The sequence below is a fragment of the Chinchilla lanigera genome, unplaced genomic scaffold (assembly GCF_000276665.1).
Source record: "Chinchilla lanigera isolate Chin_1 unplaced genomic scaffold, ChiLan1.0 scaffold00085, whole genome shotgun sequence".
NCBI classification, from domain to species: domain Eukaryota; kingdom Metazoa; phylum Chordata; class Mammalia; order Rodentia; family Chinchillidae; genus Chinchilla; species Chinchilla lanigera.
The window spans coordinates 1,831,802-1,852,294 of NW_004955486.1; the positions used below are offsets into that span (position 1 = coordinate 1,831,802).

The 20,493-nt window shown below is 57.2% G+C and overlaps 1 protein-coding gene across 3 annotated transcripts in view; it reads right to left on the reverse strand.

The window, feature by feature from the left end:
• Nucleotides 1–7,840: 7,840 nt before the first annotated feature.
• Tnfrsf8 (tumor necrosis factor receptor superfamily, member 8) overlaps nucleotides 7,841–20,493 on the reverse strand; it is a gene marked incomplete in the record, with an annotated part of 70,439 nt that continues 57,786 nt past the window's right edge. For all 3 annotated transcript variants that reach the window (XM_013504326.1, XM_013504325.1, XM_013504324.1), the window contains 5 exon segments: nucleotides 7,841–9,478; nucleotides 11,918–12,125; nucleotides 14,176–14,201; nucleotides 19,716–19,769; nucleotides 19,881–19,982. In XM_013504326.1, coding sequence (XP_013359780.1) covers nucleotides 9,243–9,478; nucleotides 11,918–12,125; nucleotides 14,176–14,201; nucleotides 19,716–19,769; nucleotides 19,881–19,982 — 626 coding nt within the window.

Genomic DNA, 20,493 nt, shown 5'->3' on the forward strand with positions numbered 1-20,493 from the left:
CCCAGGAACCTTTAGCTGCTGGGGGCAGGGCGTAGGGGGGGTGGGATTTCAGGCGCAGATAAATTGGGTTAATGACTCGGCCATCACCTGGACCTCAGGTCCAGGCTTGAGTCCTAGCCGAAGCCAGGTATCGGCACGCAACCTTGACCTTGAACAAGTCACTTCATCTCCCCCACTTCCTCCGTGGCAGAATGGAGATTTTAAAAAAAAAACTTGCTTTGTAGGGAGGCTGCCGGGCTAGCAACAGCAGACAGCAGCCCTGGCTCAGTGAGGTACACAGAGCAGGCTGCGGCCCGGGCGGCTGGGTATTCTGCTTCCCCAGAGCAGAGCCCTGTGTCCTCTGGGTGCCGGGGAGGATCCCCTGGAGGAGCTCTGAAGAACTCAGCCTGGCTTCCCCGCACACCGGAGGGAACCCCTGGGTCCCAATCCCTGGCCCCTCCCGAGGCCGCTGTGACTTCCCACCCCAGCCTGGCCTCCCTTTCCTGCACCTGCAGAACAATTCCCAGCTGGGTGGGCACCTGCCCTGGCTTCTTCAGAAACCTGGACATGGAACTGCAGGGGGCCACGTCCACCCCGGCTCACAGCGTCCACCTCCTCCTGCGCCCCCTCTCCCCGCTCTGTCCCCAGAACCCCTTGCAGCTCAGCCACATCCCTGCTGCCCGCAGCCCACTCTGAGGGCCAGCAAATGTTCCCTCAAATATTCTTACTGTCCTCCACAAGGCAGGGCTGTGGGTTCCAGGGCACCCAGTTTGGGCTTGATAAATATTCATTTACCACACGAATGTGTGAAGCCAGGGCCTGCCTGCTGGTGCATGCCTGTATGAATGTGTCCGAATGCATGAATGAATCAGTCTTTTCAGGCAGAGATCGTTTTTTTGAGGCTTTTGGCCTCCAGTTCTCCTCGTATGATGTTCTCTGGGACCTGGAACGCAAATTCTAGCCAGGTAAACTTGGTTGCTAAGCTTCCTTGAGGCAATTCTAGGAACATAGTAAAAATCACTGCACATTGCGGTGCACACCTGTAATCCCAGCACTCGGGAGGCTGAGGCAGGAGGATCCTTGCGAGCTAGAGGCCAGCCTCAGCTACACAGTGAGTTCAACACCAGCCTGAACCACATAGCAAGACCCTGCCTCAAAAACCAAAACAAAATAAAACTTGGAGAATAGAGAGGCAAGGTGTGAAGGCCGGGGCAACAATTAGCACAGCAGTGACCCCTGGCCTGAGCCCCAAGGTCATGGCCAAGTTGGTTGGGAACTAGGGCTCCAGCCAGGTGACGTGGGTTTCAATCCTGGCCACAGCACTTAGCAGCTGTGTGACCTTGAGCAAGTGACTTAACAACTTTGTGCCTTGATTTCCTCTTTTGCGTTATAGGAATAATAACGGTAACCACTTCCGGGGGCCCCAGGAGGTTTACAGGGGAGAGTACAAAAAGCCTCAGCCAGGTGTGGTGCCACAGACCTGTGATCCTGGCACTCTGGAAAGCTGAAGCAGAAGGATCGTGGGTTTGAGCCCAGCTTGGGCAACTTACAGAGATCCTGTCTTAAAAAAAAAAAAAAAACCTCAATAAAAAATAGTTCCTTCTAGCGTCTGGCTTCCCGGATGGCAGGATGGAACTGCTTCGCCTCTCATCTCAGAGCTTAGCCAGAAGCACAGAGTGGCTCTCGAGGAAAGTTGGTGAATGAACTTGGCCCAGGGGACCCCGTTCCGCCTGGTGAGCGCCAGCATTTACAGAGGGCCCCTGCCCAGGTGCAGGGTCTCCTCAGTGCATGCCTGAGCCGTGGGTATTTCCTGAGCAAAGTGCCATCGCAGTGAAAAACAAGGTCCCTGCCACCAGCCTTCTCTTGCATAATCTGCCCACAGCCCTGCGACTTCCTGACCAGGCTCCGTGCAGCCCTGGGGGCCCCATTCTGCCCTGGGAGGGGCCAGATCTTGCTCCCCCACAGGGAGGCCAAGCACAACCTCTAGGAGCCTCAGTTTCTCTCTGTTAAAACTACACACAGCTGGGCGTGGTGGCGCAGACCTGTAATCCTAGCACTCAGAAGGCTGAGGCAGGAGGATCGTTGCAAGTTCGAGGTCAGCCTGGCCATCCTGAACTGCATGGCGAGACCTTGTCTCAAAAATACAAAAAAAAAAAAAATCATCTAGACACAGCTGGGGGCTCCCATCCCTCCCACCTTTGACGGTCTCGAAGTTCAGAGCTCACACCGGGGATGCGGGTTCAAATCCTGGCAGAATCCACTAGGGTATTTAGCTCCTTCAACTCAACTCTAGGAATAGCAGTGCATCACCAGGGGAGGAGTCAGGCTGTGAAGGGGAAGCACAGGCCTGACGCAGAACATGGTCGCAGCGGGGACTGAGCTCTGCACCTGCTTGGCTGGTACAGCATGGCACAGGGGATGCAGGCCCAATCTGCAGGCCCTGCTGAGAGACCCTGGCACTTTCTGGGACTGTGGGTGGCAGGACTCCCACATCACACCATGGCAGCACCCAGGCTGCTCCGGGGAAGAGCTAAGGGGTGGCATCCATTGTCCATCACCCCCAAGAAGCAGAGGCCACACTGCTCAGGGGGGAAACATGAGCAGAGGGGAGCATTCCCAGCAAGCCTGGGCGGACTGCAGAACTGTAAGCAAAACACAGGACATCGCTGGTATTTTTTTGTTTTGGTACTAGAAATTGACCCTAGGACCTTTGCACTGAGCTATATCTCCAGCCCTTTTTTTGATTATTTTGAGACAGGGTCCCACCCAATTGCCCAGACTGGGTTTGAACTTATGATGCTCCTGCCTCAGCCTCCCAGGATACTGGGATTACAGGTGTGCACCTGTAATTACAGGTGTGCACATCTGGTGGACTGCAGTTGTTTGAAGCCTCTAAGTTTTGAGATGGTTTATTACTTAGCAAGACATAAACTGGAAGAGTTAAGATCAGTGAACAGACCTATAACACTTGAAAAATGGAAATAAGCATGCAAGCCAGGCGTGGTGGGACTTACTTGCAATTCTAGCATTCAGCAGGCTGAGGCAGGAGGATCACAAGTTTGAGCCTAACCTGGGCAATTTAGTGGGACCCTGTCTCAGAGAAAGAGAGGGAGAGAAAGATGAGTGGATATAAAGTGTTTTGCATTAAGTAAATTCCTATGAAACATTGCTTCGCCCTGTGTAGGAACAGCTACACATTTTGTGGGCCCCAGTGAAAACTGAAAACACAGGGCTCCCTGTTTAAACCGTATTAGTCACTTTCAAGATGGTGACCGCGGAGCACCAAACCAAGCCCAGGGCTCTCCTGATGTGGGGCCCTCAGCAACCACAGGGTTACAAACGGCAAGCAACGGACTCTCTGCTCCTCTGACACTTCATCTCTGATTACAGCTCTTACAAAACTGCCTGGTAAACACAGCCCCAACTCTCTTATCTATGATTATTATTTTGAGACAGGGTCTCACTCTATTGCCCAGGCTGGCCTCGAAGTCCTGGACTCAAGCAATTTTCCTGCCTCAGCCTCCCCAGTAGCTAGAATTACAGCCATGTACCCTTATATCCACCTCTGCTGGTTAATTCTTTTTTTGTTTGTTTGTTTGTTTTTCTTCCGGTACCAGGAATCGAACTCACAACCTTGCGCTTGCCAGGCAGGCGCTTTGCTGCTGAGCTAAATCCCCAGCCCCTTCTGCTGGTTAATTCTGACACCATGTTTTTTCAGGGTTTTTTCTTCCCCCTTTTAAAAATTTTATTGGTACATTTTAGACATACATAATGATCACATTCATCATAGGGAATTTGTACCTGTTCATGACATCTCTTGCTTCTTTTTTTCCATTCCCCTCCCCTCCCTTCAACCCCTCTTTCCCTCATTTACAAATGACACCATGTTTTTAAGGAGAATGAAAATCAGTACGTCACTTTTCCCACACCCTGTTTCCCCTCCGCCAGAGTGCAGCAGGGGACCAGGGACAGACAGATGAACCCCTGAGGGGCTGCGGCCAGCCTGGGAAATGGGGAGGCACTTTCTTGATTCATCTTCCTTGCGGGGGCCCTGCGCTTGGGCAGAGAGCAGGACACAAAGTGTCACCAAGATGGTAAAGGGCCTGTGGCTGTCAGGCTGTCCTAGCAGGGGTTCTGGGCCTTGGCCACAGCTCTAGGGCTCCCTGCAGCGCAGTCACAAAGCCTTTGTTCCAGGCTGGGCGTGGGGGCACATGCCTGTAATCCCAGTACGCAGGAGGCTGAGGCAGGAGGGTCATTGCGAGTTCAAGACTAGTTTGGGCTACAAAGTGAGCTCAAGGCCAGCCTGAAGTGCACAGCGAGACCCTGTCTCAAAAAGACAAAAAAAAAAAAAAAAAAAACAACAAATGAGCCTTTGTTCCAGGAGCCGCACCAAAGGCCTGAACCTGAGCCCCGACTGTCTGCATGGGATATGCCCTCCTGCCTGCCATCAATAGTACAAGAAGGGCCCATAAAAATGGAAAACAAGGGGCTGGGGATTTAGCTCAGCGGCAAAAGCGCCTGCCTGGCAAGTGCAAGGTCGTGAGTTCGGTTCCCAGTACCGGAGGGGAAAAAAAAAAAATGGAAAACAGATTTATTCCCAATTTGGCTACCTTAGGGCACACAGAAGCCTCCAGCTTGTGGGAGGGGCAGGACCCACGTGCATGTGTGGGTTCATTCAGGCTGTGGCCACCAAAGAGCCAGGAGATGTCGAATCTTCTTTGCCACCAGGGCAGCTTCTGCTGTCAGACTGAGGAAGTTGGGGAAATAGGTTGCTATGCGTTCTGGCTGGCCTGGAACTCACTATGTACTCTAGGCTGGCCTCGAGCTCTCAGCGATCCTCCTGCCTCAGCCTCCTAAACGCTGAGATTACAGGTATATGCTACCACGCCCAGCTAAAAATCCTAGTCTTTGAAGGTTCTTTTTAACCTCTTGGTTACCCTTCCAAGGAAAGTGGCTTTAGGAACGAAGCTCTGGCTAGGCTCGCTCTGTGTCCTTTCTGTACGCTCAGAGGGCTCAGACAGCCACACCTGGCCGGCCCTTGGGTCTCAGGCAGGTGTCCCCAGATCCCCGGATGATGAAGAATAAAGTCAACCTCCTAACTCCCCAGCCATGGCAACTTAAAGGTGAAATAAAACCCTCGAGGGAGGCAGAGTACTTGATGATGTCTCTGATACAAACCCAACCCTGGGCCCCAGAGACAGCCAGGCCACCTGGGCCCAGGGAGAGAACCAAGTTCCAGAGTTGAGGGAAGGGCACATCACGACACCGCAGGCCTCCCACAGGCAACTGCTTCATCCCTTGTGCGGACCAGGAAGCGACAGTGCGCAGGGCCTTCCTCGGACTGTGGGCCTGGGCCTGGCAGAGCTGGGGCTGAGCCGGGGTTGCCACTGAGGCGTTGTCAAGAAACACATGGGCTGAGGAGGGGGAAGACAGGGCAGGCCCTGTCCGAAATGGGGAATGGGCTCGGGCCTCCGAAAGTAGATGCAAGGCCAAAAACAAACAAAGGCCTCCAGCCCCCTCAGGAGTTTTCCCTTTGGCTTTCACTTTCCCTGAGAGAAAAAAGAGGAACCTACAGGAGGGACTCTACCCTCCCTCCGCGGCAGTGAGCGAGACCCAAAGCCAGGACTGCAACCAGGAACATTGTCTTAGTTCCCTGGCCTTTCTGGAAAACACATCCAAGTGCTTCCTGGCTGCCAGCAACTGCGGCGCCGGCCCCAGCTTCCTTCTGAAGTAGGTTAGACGGTCTTTGATGCCCCCGGGGGCTCGGTCTTTCTTGCTCGAGGCTGGGATAATACCAGGATGTGCATTGTTCTGCGGGGGGAGGCGCAGAGGTAAACATCCAGCAGTGCTCTGCGATAAGATCTGACACCTTACAGAGGCTCTGCTGCCAGGCTCCACAACCCACAGGTGCCCTGTGAACCTCCTGCTGCTCCCTACCCCCTAGCTCACAAGCTGCCCCACCCAGAGCTCCTCCCCCGTGACACGGCCTGCAGCCTTCTCACCCCAGGGCCTTTGCACAAGCCACTCCCCCACCTTCCAGACCTTGCTAGCTTGGTACATCACTGGATGGAGCCCAGAGTCCTGGGGGACACCTTCCCCAGCTCCAGTGCCCCTTGCAGGGGGCCCTTGTAAGCAGGATGGGGCTGAATTTGGTTGTAGGAATGGCTGGCTCCTGGGACGGGATGAGACAAAGCTGCCGGTCAAGGGGTGTACATCACATGTCAGGTGACAACTCAGGGAAGCCTCAAGACCCCATCAGGCAACAACTAATACCCCCATCTCTTAGCCAAGCAAAGTGAAAGCTACGGTTTGCCCACAACACAACCGGGTGGCAACTTGACTGCCGCTGTGGTGCGGTGGGGCCCTGAAAGAGGGTTCGGGTCACTCACGGTGTTTCAGAGTCAGTTAACACTCTCTGGAAGGAGTGTGTCATCCCCTCCCCCAGGAGGGACGGGACCAGTTATCACAGAGTGGGCTTTAGAATCGGGTGTCCCTACTGCCCCTCTATTTTCCCACCTTGGGTTGACATGGCCGTCCAGAGCCAGGCCTCTCCAGAGCCATGAGCCAAAACTCTTCAGACATTCCCCAGGGCTGGCCGTGGAGGCACACGCCTGTAACCCAGCACTTGGGAGGCTGAGGCAGGAGGATCCTTGTGAGTTCAAGGCCAGCATGAGCTACGCAATGAGTTCATGGCCAACCCAAACTACATAGTGAGACCCTATCTCCAAAAACAAAAACAACAACAAAAAAAAAAGAAAAGGAAAAAAAAAAAAATTCCCCAGGCTCAGGTGTTACAGCCAAAAAGAACGAATCGAGCTTCTGAGCTTTTGAGAGGTCATAGAACTAAACCTAGCCAGCTGGCTGGTCAACAGCAGAGCTGAGATTTGAAACCAGGCGTGGTAACACACTCCTGTAATCCCAGCACTCGGGAGGCTGAGGCAGGAGGATCACTGCAAGTTCAAGACCAGCCTGGGCTACAAAGTGAACTCAAGGCCAGCCTGAACTGCATAGTGAGACCCTGTCCCAAAAAAAGACAATAAAAGGGGCTGGGGATTTAGCTCAGCGGCAAAGCGCCTGCCTGGCAAGCACAAGGTCGTGAGTTTGGTTCCCGGTACCGGAGAAAAACAAACAAACAAACAAAAAAAAGACAATAAAAAAAAGAGCTGAGATTCGAACCTGGCTCTCACCCTGGGGCACTGTCCCCTCTGCAGGAGAGAAGGCAGACCTCCAACCAGCCTACATCGATGCTCAGTGACTGGGGACAACTGGCCAGGACCCAGCCCTGCGTCCTCAGGACCTCTGGTTGGCAGGGGGATCGGTCAGGGACTGGTGCCAGGCTGCAAACTTCTAGGAATTGGGAAACAGTTCGCTGACGGGAAACATGCTTTTTCCTTGAAGGCAATAGCTTCCACCGGTCACTTATCACGGCTTCTATCTGCCGGGGCGGAGGCAGGCGGGCTCTCTGCAGCCTGGGAATTGTTACCCAGCAGAGCAGAGCAGGGTGGGGGGCTTCATGCCTCTGCCTCGGTGACCTCAGAACAGCCAGGGGTCAAGCAGGACCTCGCACACATCACTGTGCCGGGCTCCTGGGCTGCACACACGGGTTTAGTGGCCAGGCTGGGGGTGGGGCGCGAGGTCTGCCCATGGCTCTCGGTCTCCACCCTACCTGTGAGTGAAGGGGGCCCCGGGCTGGCTGCCTGAGCTGCACCCAGGGGAGCAGGGCGTCCCCTCCCTCCCAGTCCCGGAAGCCCAAGGCTCACACAGTCCTCCCTCTGCTGCCCTGGGCTTGACACCCTTTCCCTGTTGAAGCGTCTTTCTCCAAAGCTGTGGGATTTTAGAGAGTTAAAAATTGCAAAGGGCGCTGGGTGAGGAACTGCATTATTTGGCCAAGTTACCAGCATGCCCTGTGGTGCCCACATGCTCCTCCTGGGTGCAGCTCTGGGGTGTGCCGAGCACACTTGCTTCATCCTGGCACGAGACAATGGCAAACACCCAAAGTCCTCCTGGCCAGTGTCCAAGTCCTGCTGTGTGACCACCTCTCTCAGTGGCCCGGCTGCTCCAACTTTCCCCAAAACATCTGAGTGGTTTCAGAAACTACGTTTCTGACTCCTGAGGCAGCCTCAACTTCCTCCGGAGAGCAACCGCTGGAGAGTAAACACAGCCCTGCGGGCCTGCGGGTAAGTCCAGGAGTCCCCACGGCGGCTGACCTGCAGATGTGTCATCACCACTTGTTTGTTAAAGAGGCCCAGAGAGCAGGCCACGGGGTGCGAGTCAGAGCAGCGCTGCTCCTTTGGGCGTACCACCCGAAGGGCACCCAAAATCCAGTTGTAGCCACGGAATGCTTTTTCCCTTTGCTGCAGAGTGAGGCCGGTGTGCACGTGACACCAGGGTCTTTCCAGTGCCCACACCTGACGGATGCAGCGGTGTGGGTCAGAGGGCAGGGCCGGGCGAATGGCTTCACAAGCATGGAAGATCTAGGACAGACGCCTCCGCGTTTCCAAGACTGGGCGGGAGGGCCCGCAGAGCGGTTGAGGACTCCAGGGTTGCCGTCCCAGCTCCTTGCCGGGAGGAAATCGCAGGGCAAAGCAGGCAGGCTGTTCTGGGTCTCTAGCTGGGGCCTGGTACTGTAGCTGCTGAAGGCCCAGCATAGGCACCTTGGTCTCAAAATACTCCTGCTGTGGGGACTGCTGAGACATTTTGAGACAAGTGCATGGGTCCTGGGCCCACCTGGGGCTGTGGAATAGGTGCAGGTAGGTGCCATAGAGCCCAAGCAGGCCGGAGGCCAGGCCGGGCTCTCGCTCAACACAGGGAGCAATGCGACAGGCACGGCCCAGATGGTACCGGCACCGCCACCACCGCCCCATCCCTCGACTTCCCTTCTGACTCAGGAGAAAACCACAAGAGCTGGCGCAGGGCCCACTGGGAGCCAGGTTTACTGTAACTGGGGACCGGCAGCGTGCCAGCAAGGCCCGACGGGCATCACCACTGAGGCCAAGGGAGAGAGAGAGCACAGGGGCGCTTGGGAGCAGCCCGTGTCCCCTCTTTCAGCGGGGACTGGCCCTGGAAGTGAGTGTCTGGGGCCAGGTCGGGGGCCAGCACTGTCAGCAGCCACAGGAGTCGAGGTGCCCATCCCTGGTCCCCTGTGTGATGTCAGGACCTCGGTCCGAGCCGCGTGGGCCTCTGCCCACCAGCTTAGCCTCACCACTGCCACCCCGGCACTCTAGGACCCTGGCCACCCTCCCTGCCCCAGTCCAGACCGAGCCTCACTTTCCAGAGGGCCAGGGGTCCTCCTTCCCTTCCTCCTCCACGGAGAACATGACATCTCCGCAGCTGCCCATGGGCGGCTCTGTCTCCTGCTCGGGGTAGTGGGGGGCTTGGTCCACCTCCAGCTCTGCCTCCAGGTCGGTCCCCGTTGGCCCCACAGCACCCCGGCCCTCGGGAGCCTCCGTCTTCACGCTCCCCACGATCACAGTGTCAGCTTTCATGATGTAGATTTTCTCTGCAAGACAAAGGGTTGGGTGAGGCGGGGAAACCAGAGCCCCAGGACAGCAGCAAGAAGCAGGCGGAGGGGCCGAGTCCCTCTCCCGCAGCTCCTGCTGTGGCACTCTAGGAGGGTGGCACAGCCTCTTTGATGCACAGAACCGGGCACCTGCCCTGAAGGGGTGATTTCTAGGCACTGTGAGGACAGCGCAGCGGAGGAGGCCAGCAGCACAGGGTGCAGTGACACTAGGAAAGACAGCGGAGCTGAGCACCTGCCAGACCCTCGTCACGCACCGGCTCTGAGGCTCTGCCAGCGCCGCCCTCGTTGCATGGCCAGGTCAGAGGACCTCCCCGAAGTCATCAAGTGAAGTCCAAAGGAGACCCCGCACCGCCCAGCCGCCCCTTCTGCTGTCATCCCCATGCTGAGGCAGGCACTGGGTGACCGGCCTGTCCCCGTTTGCCAGGAACTGAGAGGGCGGGCCTCCTGGGAGCCTCTCGGAGCAGCCCAGCCTGCCCGGTGCATCACCTCCTGCAGGTGCCTGGGCCCTGCCTACGAGCAGCAGGCAGGGGCTGGGACCATGTTTTGGGGTGTCCGGTGCCCACAGAGGGGTGCTAGGTCAGTCTTACTGGGATGGATGACGCAGCTCTGAAACAGGCTCCACCGAGGCCTGCGGATGTGGAGGCTCGGGGGAGGGAGGCTGCCAAGAAGCCAGAGGGGAGCCCGGGCCGGGGCGAGGGCGGCCAGCGCTGCCCGCCAGGCCCAGCACTGATGGCCTCAGACTCAGGCCGAGCTCCAGCTCTCGGCTCTCCAGCCCTGGGCCCCGGAGACCGCATGCGGAAACTCAAGAGGGAACCGGAAAGCAGGGGTGTGTGCCAAAGGGGCTCAGGGACCCCTGCCTCTCTGGGTAACCCGGTTACACCCCTCCGATTCAGGAACCTCACAGAGATTCCCAGGGGCCCTGGCATCCTCAACCTCGTTGCACAATGTCAGCGCTGCTATTTTGGTTTCTGATCCTCCCAGGAAAGAGAAATGTTAGAAATGACGGCCGGCACCAGGGGCCGGGCAAAGCAAAGGGACCTGCTCAGAAGCAAACGCAGCAGGGACACCGGCCTCGGCTCACACCCTCCATGCAGGCCCGTGAGTGCTGACCAGAGGAGCTGGGCCAGAGACCGGGGCCTGAGGTCACACGCCGAGTGTCCCCAGGTGGTGAGAGGCCGGAGAGGACAGGAGGGACGATAGAAGAGACAGGAGCAGGAAGGCAGGGCCTGGGAAGAGGGTGGGTTTGCAAAGAAGCCGGCGGGGCCTCTGGCTCTGCTCAATCTTGAGGCTGCCAGCCGACCGCTGTGGGGTCTTCCAGGACTGCTAGGGCCTCCTGTCCCCCCATGAGCCCCAGGACAGCTGTGCCTGGGGACGAGGATGAAACTCCAACCCGTGCTTGTCCTGCCCGGGGAATGAATGCTCCTCAGGGTACAAGGAGGACAAGAGGACCTCCAAGGCCTTCCCTGGGTACCCTGTGCCCCGGGAGGCTGGCAAGAGGCTGGGCAAGGCTGCCCCATGGGTGCCACCTCTGCTCCCCTTCTTCCCCTACCCCTTGCTCCACCCCCACCCGACTTCCAGGCACTGCGCTCAGCTTGGACTCATACCCTCTGGCCAGGACTTCTTAGGAAATCTGAAGGCAATATTTCCCAAAATGTGTTCTTTTCTAATACAACTTACTGAAAGCTACAATTGCAAAAGTCTGTTCAAGATGAAAGCTGCCCCACAGTTCTGCTCCCTCCCCACCGCCGCCCACCCCCTCCCGCCAGCAGCCTGCAGCAGGAATGTGTGGAGCCTTTAGGAACGCCTCACCACGCCCACCGAGGGCCAGGGGCCAGAGCACAGCTGGCGAGCAAGGGTGCAGAGGCATCACCCGGCCTGGAGCTGGGGGCGCGGCAGGGGACGCGGGGTCTCGGGCAGAGAGCAGAGGGGCACTGGCCCCTGGTGTGGAGAGGGCAGGGAGAGCTTCCTGGCCATTCTAGGTGGGGAAGCAGCTCCTGCAGAGAGGCTGAGAGGGGAAGGAGGACCTGCACATCGGGAAAGCGGACGGTGGGGTCAGGAGGGCGAGTGGACGGGACGGCTGCCTGTGGCCAGGCTGGGAATCCTGGACCTCATCCTGAAGTCCCCAGTATGTTTACGTCTTCCTCCTGTCCCTTCAGGTGCTCTGCATCGCCGACTCGGGGAGGGACTTCACTTGCTCCTGAATCGCAGCAGGTGCGCTGCTGTGGATTCAGGAGTCTCCCCACGACCCCTGAGGCACACACTCCCGCCGCTCCACCCAGGGCACAGCCTGCACCCAGGCAGGGCCAAGCCAGGGTGTGGGCTGGGGAGCACCCACATCTCTGCCCCGCTGGGCCCTGGTTCCCATCTAGGGCCCACAACCTCTGGCTACCCCAGGACCCCATGAACAGGCCTACTCACCGATGCGGTTATTGGTGTGCTCCGCGGACACCCGGGGCTCGGGCGGCTCCCTGGGGGACGCCTCATCCCCGGCAGGGCTGGCACCCAGCAGCAGCAGGCTCTCGGGGCAGGCCGCCCCCATGTTGGCACGGGTCTCCACAACCGGGGGGCTGGCCACACTCAGCGCCCCTGTACCCGGCTCTGTCCCCGACGCGTCACTCCTGGGCCGCTGCGCAAGGAGAGGGAGTGTTGAGGCAGGACCCCCCCCACTCCCCGCCTCCCGCCTGGGGGAGCCTCCCCTCCGCTTTAGAGCTGCCCCAAGCCACCTGGGGCTTCTCAGCTTCAGCACTCGTGTGCAGCCTCTGCGGGGACATCGGTAGCTTTGAACTCGTATGAAATAATAAAGCTGCAGTCAGCCGCTCGTGAGGCCTTCCGGGTGTCTGGCCGGCTGTGAGACACGGATGTGTTCATTCCCACAACCCCTGAGTGTGAGCTGTGTGATACTAGCACCTGCCCCTTTGACAGACCAGGCAAGTGAGGCAGAGAGGAGTGGAGCGCTTGCCCAGGGTCACACAGCAAGTGCCTGGCCACGACCTGAATGCTGGCGTCTCCTCCAGGCCCCTGCCTTCTGGAGCTTTCCGGTCCCAGGTCCCCAGCCCTGAACTCCTGCAACCAAAGCCTTTTACCTTCATGGACCCTAATGTGTTCAAAAATAGAGCTGTCTTTAGGAGGGTATTGGTTTGTGTTTTAACTCTTACAGGTAAATGCAAAGGAAAGGTGGTCTCACATGGTAATGATTAATATTTACTTTCAGTCTTCAAAAGGAATCAGAACCAGGGGTGGTGATGCACCCTTATAATCCCAGCACTCAGGAAGCTGAGGCAGGAAGATCCCTGCAAGTTCAAAGCCAGCCTGCACTACACAGTGAATTCAAGGCCAGCCTGAAATACACAGTGAGAACTTGCCTCAGAAATTTTTTTTAAAAAAAGCAATTCTAGAAAATCAGAAAGCATATTCTTGAATATTCTTTTATAGTAATTTGAAGGCCAAAAGACTGCCCTTTTAAATAAGTTAGTAGAAGCTGGGAATGGTGGTACAAGCCTGTAATCCCAGCACTCGGGAGGCTGAGGCAGGAGGATTATTGCGAGTTCAAGGCCAGCCTGGGCTACAAAGTGAGCTCAAGGCCAGGCTGTACTGCATAGCGAGACCCTGTCTCAAAAAGACAATAAATAAATAAATAAATTAGTAGAAGGGGTTGACCCATGTAGCAAAATCATATTGCGTGATCTTATAAATCATCGAATATCTTTCTCTTTTTTTTTTTTTGTCTTTTTGAGACAGCTTGAAACCAAGCTACGGTTCTGTGCATTATGTTTGAAGAGCAGCAACTTTGCTTAGCACAGGGATGTGTGGAGTAAAAGAAAGTAATGGAAAAAAAATAAGTGAAAAAGGGCTGGGGATTTAGCTCAGCGGCACAGCACCTGCCTGGCAAGCGCAAGGTCGTGAGTTCAATTCCTGGTACCGGAAAAAAAAAACCCAAAATAAATAAATAAATAAAAGAAGACAAAAATAAATGAAAAAAAATCAAGCAAACAAACATGTGAGCCACACCTGAGACCCAGCCACACGCAAATGCTTCACCCCCACCTCCGGCTCCCAGGAAAGAGTCCTATCCCCATCCTCTCGGCATCCCGGGAAGCTGGGCTGGGGAGGGCAGCAGGACCGGCACCCCCGGGTCCCCAGAGCAGGGCTCCATCCTGCCCTTAGTTGCGGAATGCCTGACTTGTGTGAGCCGCTGGCTCCTCCTTAAGGGCACGAGGCTCCGAGCGTGGAACGGATCTCAGGGACAGCAGAAAGCGCGCAGGCGCCCGGCACACCGCGAGTGTTCAATATGCGGGAGCCCCTCTTTAAAAACCGCGTGCGCCGGCCTGTCACCCAGCTTTGGAGACGAGGTCACGGAGGGAAGGAGGGGAGGGAAAGTATACTGCACCGCCTCCTCCCTGACAGACCTGATGCACAGTGACCAAAACCAATTACCACTGCAAGGCGTTCTGGAAAATCCCCTGCGCCCAGGCCAGGAGCTGGAGGCTGCCGGGGTGGGGGGGACCCTGGCCAAGGTCTGCTGAGGCCCCAGGCTGGGCCCTGAGCCCAGAGCTCTCCACAGAGCCAACCCTGGGCACTAGGGGAGGAGTCTCCAGCGCCCCCCCACCTCCCAGCAGCCTGAAAGGACTGAAGTTTAGGGGCATGAAGCTGGGATGGGGTGAGGAAGGGATACTTACTCTCAGGTTCCTCCTGGGTCTGGAATCTGCAAAAAGCAAAAGACCAGCAACCTCGTCAAGGAGGGGCTGGCAGCCCCGTCCCCGCCCTGCCCACCCGTCAGCAAATAGCACCCCAACTGGTTCAGGAGAGGTGTGTGCCCCCACCAGAGCCCAGGCAGCTTCTATGGGCCAAAGCGGGTCTGCGGCTGCTGCCGCCTGCCCCAGAGCGACTCTCAGGGCTGGAGGCCACCCAAAACCCGCTGGAGGACCTCCAGGCGAATGGCCCTCTGCCCGCCTCCCTTCCTTCCATGCCAGCCTCTGTGCCTGGACCTGTGCCTGCTTGTCTCAAGCCCCTGCCCCATGCACTGGGAGCTCCCGCGTCACACAGGGGCCAGGTTGTGGTGAGCCTATAATGACATCTAACACTGGCTCACTAGTCACGAAAGGGAGGCAGGGGTGGCCCCCAGGCACCCAGTCCTTCCCTGGGCAAGGAAGCTCAGGCCCACCCTCGGATCACACAGCCCCTAACACCCTCGGGAGGCCACGTATGCAGACAGGAGTGTGCCAAGAGCTGCACGGGCCGCCTAGACCAATCCGCCAGGAAGACACCAACATGGCCACACAGCCACTCCTAAAGCTTTCTGCCTTGAGCAGCTCTGGGTAACCGGGAGCCCCAAGTCCTAGCTGACAGATTCACTAAAGGTCAACCACAAAGACAAAAGACCAGTCGGATGCACTGTGAACGCACCATGTGGACCCTTGTTGGGTCAGGGACGCACTCATATTTTTTCTTTTGTGGTACAGAGGATCAAACACAGGGGCCTCACACTGAGCTACAGCCCCTTTGTAAACTCTTTAGTTTTTTGAGACAGGGTCTTGCCAAGTCTGGGGCTGGGCTGGAACTTGTGATCTTCCTGCCTCAGCCTCCCGTAGCTCCGGGATGACAGGCATGCGGAAGCACTCTTAGTGGTACCTTGTCCGAGGTTACCAGCCGCAGTGTCTGGCAGGGAAAAGAACCAGATGATACTCACAAGATGAGACACAGCTGGGTCTCAGTTTAACAGCTGTGCCAGGCCTGCCACAAGTGTGCTGGTAGCTGCTGTCCCCAGCACAGCGGTCACCTTTGCTAGCTGTGGATTGTTCCCTAGAGGCCACTACTAACCACTGCCCAAGCACCACTCCGAGAGACGCTATCTGGCCTGGGGCACATTTTTTAAAAACCGTGTCAGCAAAGCTAAATCTTCGTCCTTGGAGAGTAATCTCAAGTTCTGCCAACAGCCAGCTGTTCCGGGAGCCAAATTCTCCACCGGCCAAGGGGGAAGAAGTGTGTGACAAAATAACAGGCGAAATAAATAAAAAACGACAAACTCAGAAGTCTCAGAGAGGAAGTGGGTAAACCCTGCCGAGGGCCGCTCACAGCCTGGAAACCGGTTCTGTCTTATTGTAAAGAGCCCGCTGGCTACGCAAAGCTCAGAGCTCCCATTGACACACAGACCCTCTGGGGACCACACCCTCAGGAAGTCACCGTGAAAGGACAAAAAGACCGTGTACGGCAGTGGTATTTATAAAAAGCGGAAAACCTATAAACAAGCCAAAGCAATTGCCAAGCAATGGGGGCGCTTAGCAGAGCTGGAGGGGGCCTCCTGGGCCGTGAGACCCAGCGCAGTACTATCCTGCTCTCTGAGCCTCAGTTTTCTTATCTGGAAAATGGGACAAGTCATGCCAGGTGTGGAGGACAGAACCAGATCTCAAAAGCGAAGGCGGGGCTGGCGGTAGCTCTGTGCTGGAGCACTTGCCTTACATGTACAAGGCACTGGGTTCCACTCCAAGACTGAAAAAAGAATGCAGAATGTGCTTAAGAGTCTAATTACTGTTTACTCGTAAATGGGGCAAATTAATTCCAAATCAGGCTGGGGACAAGTTCTCACTTAGCATGAGTGAGGCCCTGGGTCCTGTGAAAATAAAGAGAAGCCTGAAAGCATAGTGAAAAGAATTAGACAAACCCCTGGGGAACCCAGCCAGCTCTCTGAATAACCATCAAGACCCCGAGGCTGAGGGAAGTCCGGGAAACTGTCACAGGCCAGGAACCTACAGTAAGGATCCAATGTAAGGCATCCCTCCAGGACTCTGATAAAGACCAAAGCAAATCTCATCGAGGGCGGAGGTCAGATTTCGTAAGTGCTTTTCCCCTAAAAGAGCACCTTCAGTCTGCTCTTCTTCATTTATTGGTTCCCTTGTTCTTTGAAATAACTGTGATCTTCTCAGAAACCCATCTGGCACCAGAGACCCGAGTCCAGGACACACTGTGCAGTGGTGGCCCTGGGACAAATACATGGTGTCCCATGAGCTCCTCTGAAAGCCAGCACGTGAGTTCTTTTTTTTGTCTTTTTGAGACAGGGTCTCGCTATGCAGTTCTGGCTAGGCCTTGAGCTCACTTTGTAGCCCAGGCTGGTCCTGAACTTGCACGGACCCTCCTGCCTCAGCCTCCCCAGTGCTGGGATTACAGGCGTGCGCCACCACACCTGGTCCCAGCACTGAGTTCTGACCATGTGAGATTTGGAGATCTCACTCCCTTCCATCTCCGTCCTTGTTCCCTTTCAGTCCCACCCTCCGGCTGTGACTCCCGCAAAAGAGGCCCAGACAGGCCAGGAGCCGCTCAGAATGGAGAAATGCCGAGGAACCAAGGATGGGTGACATCGCAAGCACATGAGAGCCCTGTGATCAACGACCGAATCATCTATGCCAGGGATGGTAACAGATCTTCCCAGATCGCACCACATGAATGCGACAGGAGTCCCAGAGGCCGCACGGATGTAATCGCACAAGTGCAGGAAATGAAGGGTAACAAACAGCAGGTAGCTGTGTGGCCCCAAAGGCCTCCCTCAGAAGCCAGAGGTCACCGCGGGGAAGAAGGGGGCTCACAGTGGACGAGCCCGGCCCATGCACCAGGAAAGGGATCCCAGAAACCTGCCAAGATGCCTCCGGGAGCCCAGCATCGCTTCTGGGCTCTTCCAGCCAAAGACACACAACCCACCTGGCAGACACACCCGCAGTCAGGGGTACCTGCCAAGTCACCGGCCTGCTCCCGGGCGCCAAGGCCAAGAAAGCAAGGGCAGGGTGGGAACGGACCCAGACGGGCGGGAACTCCCAAGACCAGGCGGCCAGGGGCAGCCTTCGCTCCTGAATGGGGCTCTCCTGCCGTGAAGGACATCGTAGGGACAAACAAAGAACCCTGACAGGCCTGGGGACTGGTCAGGGGCAATGAATCAGCACAAGCTCCTTGATTCTGATGCTTGGGAAACAGTTCAGTGAAAATAACGCCCTTGTTTGTGTGAGGTACACGCTGAGGCATTGGGGTCTAATGAGGCACCCAGTCAGAAAGCTCCTCTCAGAACGGTTCAGGAAAAAGTCAGCTCTTTGCACCGTGCTTGCGACGTTCCGTGAGTCTGAAATCACTTCAGAATTCCTCAAGCGCCATCCCCCTAAAGTGAAGGTCCAGGCAATGACTCCGTACACACTAACCTGAAAGAATTTCCAACCAGCGCTTCTCTACCAGGACCAGCTCTCCCTCCCTGCAGCCCCTGGGACAATGCCTGAGACATCGTTCGTCACCACAGCTGGGGCAGAGGTGCTACTAGCCTCTAGCTGCCGGCCATCCCTCAGCGCTGCTGAGGGCAAGAAACCTTTTTCCAAACATCTCAGCAATAATTTTTTTTTCGGTTTTTTTTTTTTTTCTGGTACCGGGAATTGAACTCATGACCTTGCGCTTGCCAGGCAGGCGCTGTGTCGCTGAGCTAAATTATAGCAAATTCCGGTTTGCTAAGTGGGAGGACTTCAAAAGGCATCTCCCTCCCGGACCTCAGGCTGCCTGACTGTGAAATGCAGATGGAGCATAAACGCCTCAGGAATACGACGAGATCACAGGCGTGCTTTGCAAATGGCAGCCACCAAGGACACATGAGGTGAAGCCACGGCTGTTCGGGAGAGGGCGCTGAGCATGCAACCGCGCCTGCGCAGACGCCAGAGCCCTGACACACACGCCGTGCAGGGCCCAAGGGTCTCCTCGCAGAGGCCCCGGTGCACCCACCCCGCTCATCTTGAGCCCCTTCGAGCTGCTAGTCTGAAAGCTTGCGACACTCTGTGCCCGGCGCATTTGCCCTTCCGGCTTCCCCGTCCTCTGCGCTCAGGCCTGGGACCCAGACCCCCAGCGACCCCTGGAAGCCGAAGGCCGGAAATGGCCTGAGACAGAACGTCCGTCCCGAGGCTCGGCCTCCGCACCTTGGAGTTCCGAGCACGTAGGGGAAGGTGCTTTTTTGTGTTTTTGTCTTTTGGTAACAAAACTGTTCTCACGAAGGGCAAAAGAAAGAAAGAAAAAAAAAAAAAGAAAAAAGAAAAAAGAAACAACTGACAGCAATGGAAACTCTAATACTAGAAAAATGTCAAGAAAGCAAATGTCGGTTTTAATGAGACACGGGGCCTGACAGCTCATGGAAACAGGCTTGAAACCATCAAAACACAGCCCCTCCTCGCCGAGGGAACACAGCGCTTGCTTGTGATATGTGTCAGCCTCAAAACACCCCTCAGCAGACTGGGGTTTCGAGCCCAAGTCAACAGTCGCAGGGACGAGGGGACGGGCTGACCCCGCTACAGGCTGGGGCAGCAGCCGGGCCGGCCTCCCTGGGGCCAGCGTCTGGGCTGGCGGGGCGGCTTCCGGGCTGTGTGGCCTGGCTGCTGTCCACTCGCTGAGCCTCGTGGCCTCCCTCCCAGGGAGGACCCCCGTGGCTGCTTCCTGCACCCCCGAGCGAGGCTCAAGCTGTCCGCTTGCTGGCCCGGCGCATAGTGGGTGCTGAGGCAGCCCTCGCCCTGCCCGGAAGGGGTGGCACAGGGAGCAGGGACCCTCGGCTGGCTGCAAGCTGGAGAGCCTTTCCAGGGGCACCTGGGCGGCTGGGGCACTGGGCAGGAGGCAGCCTGGAGGCTGGGCAGGGTCAGCGACAAGGACCGGGAGGGTTCCGTGGTCCATCAATGAACCACAGCCCATGTCCTGAGGGCGGCTGGAGGCTGGCGCTGCACACCTGAGCGCCACACCTGAGCGCCACAGGCCCCTTGGGGATTCATCCAAGAGTGACCTCCCCAGCAGGTCCCATGGCACGCCCCCGCCCCATACAGGGAGGAAACCAAGCCCCAGAGGCCTGCGCAGCTCCCCAAGGCCACCTGGGAGCCACTACGTGGCTCTGTCAGCCCACCCCGGGCTCCTCGGCCCTACAGCCGCGGCTAAAGTGAGGAAGGGAGCAGAGGGAAAAAGGGAGCAAGGAAGGAAGGAAAAGGGAGAGGTCAGCAGGCTGGCGGGGGGCGCGCAGGATGTCCCCGGGCACCGTGGTGCATGAAAGGAGCCCAGGTGGACATGGCACCTTACTGCCCCCAACGCAGCTCCTGCCCACACACGCCCCCTGCAGAGGGGCTGGAGAGAAGAGGAGCAGCCTGCGGGGGGCCAGCGGGGGCGCCAGCGAGCTCATCTCCCCAGCAGCCCTGGGGACACCCAGCACGCAACACCCAGCACTTACCCGCAGGCTCCAGCTTGGGCCGGAAGGTCTGGGTCGGGTAGCACAGGTGCAGCTCTGCAATGACACCCGGCAGGCGGGGGTGCTACCCAGAGAGCGGGCCAGGCGGGACCCTGACCGGGGCCACAGAGCAACCTTCCCCCCAGAGCCCGCGGACACCCCACTCACTCTGGCCAATCCGCGCCCTGCAGGCCCTCCGGTAGCACAGGAGGAAGGAGCCGGAGCCCAGCACCACCGCCAGCACCGTGAGCACCCAGAAGAGAACAGGGCCTGGAACACAGAGCACGGCGTGGAGTCGGGAGCCCTTGGGGCAGCCACACAGGACGGCAGACTGCTTCCTCCTCCGTGTGAGGCTGGGGCTGCACGGCAGTACCTGGCTGCCTGATCCCGCCCTTACCTGCCCGTCCTCCCTCACCTGGCTCCAAGACACTGGCCAACTACTTATACTTGCGAGAAGCACACACCATTTTAACGTTAGAGGTTGAGAACTGGGGTGTGGAGAACCGCAAAGGGAACTGAGGTTCAAAACAACGACGTTGGAGGTCTGTGGGGAGGGAACTATCGCCACCTAGTGTTGACAACCAGAACTGCCAGTCAGTACCATCTCATTGGCACTTCTCACGACCGCCCAAGGCACAGGTAACACGCTAGCTACACACTACAGGATTACAACCTTCGTGGTCTATGCCATTGCCACCTCACATTTGAAAACAGTACGGCTCAAAGGAAACAAGCAGGGTCGGGATATGGCTCAGCAGCACAAGCACCTGCTGGCAAGCGC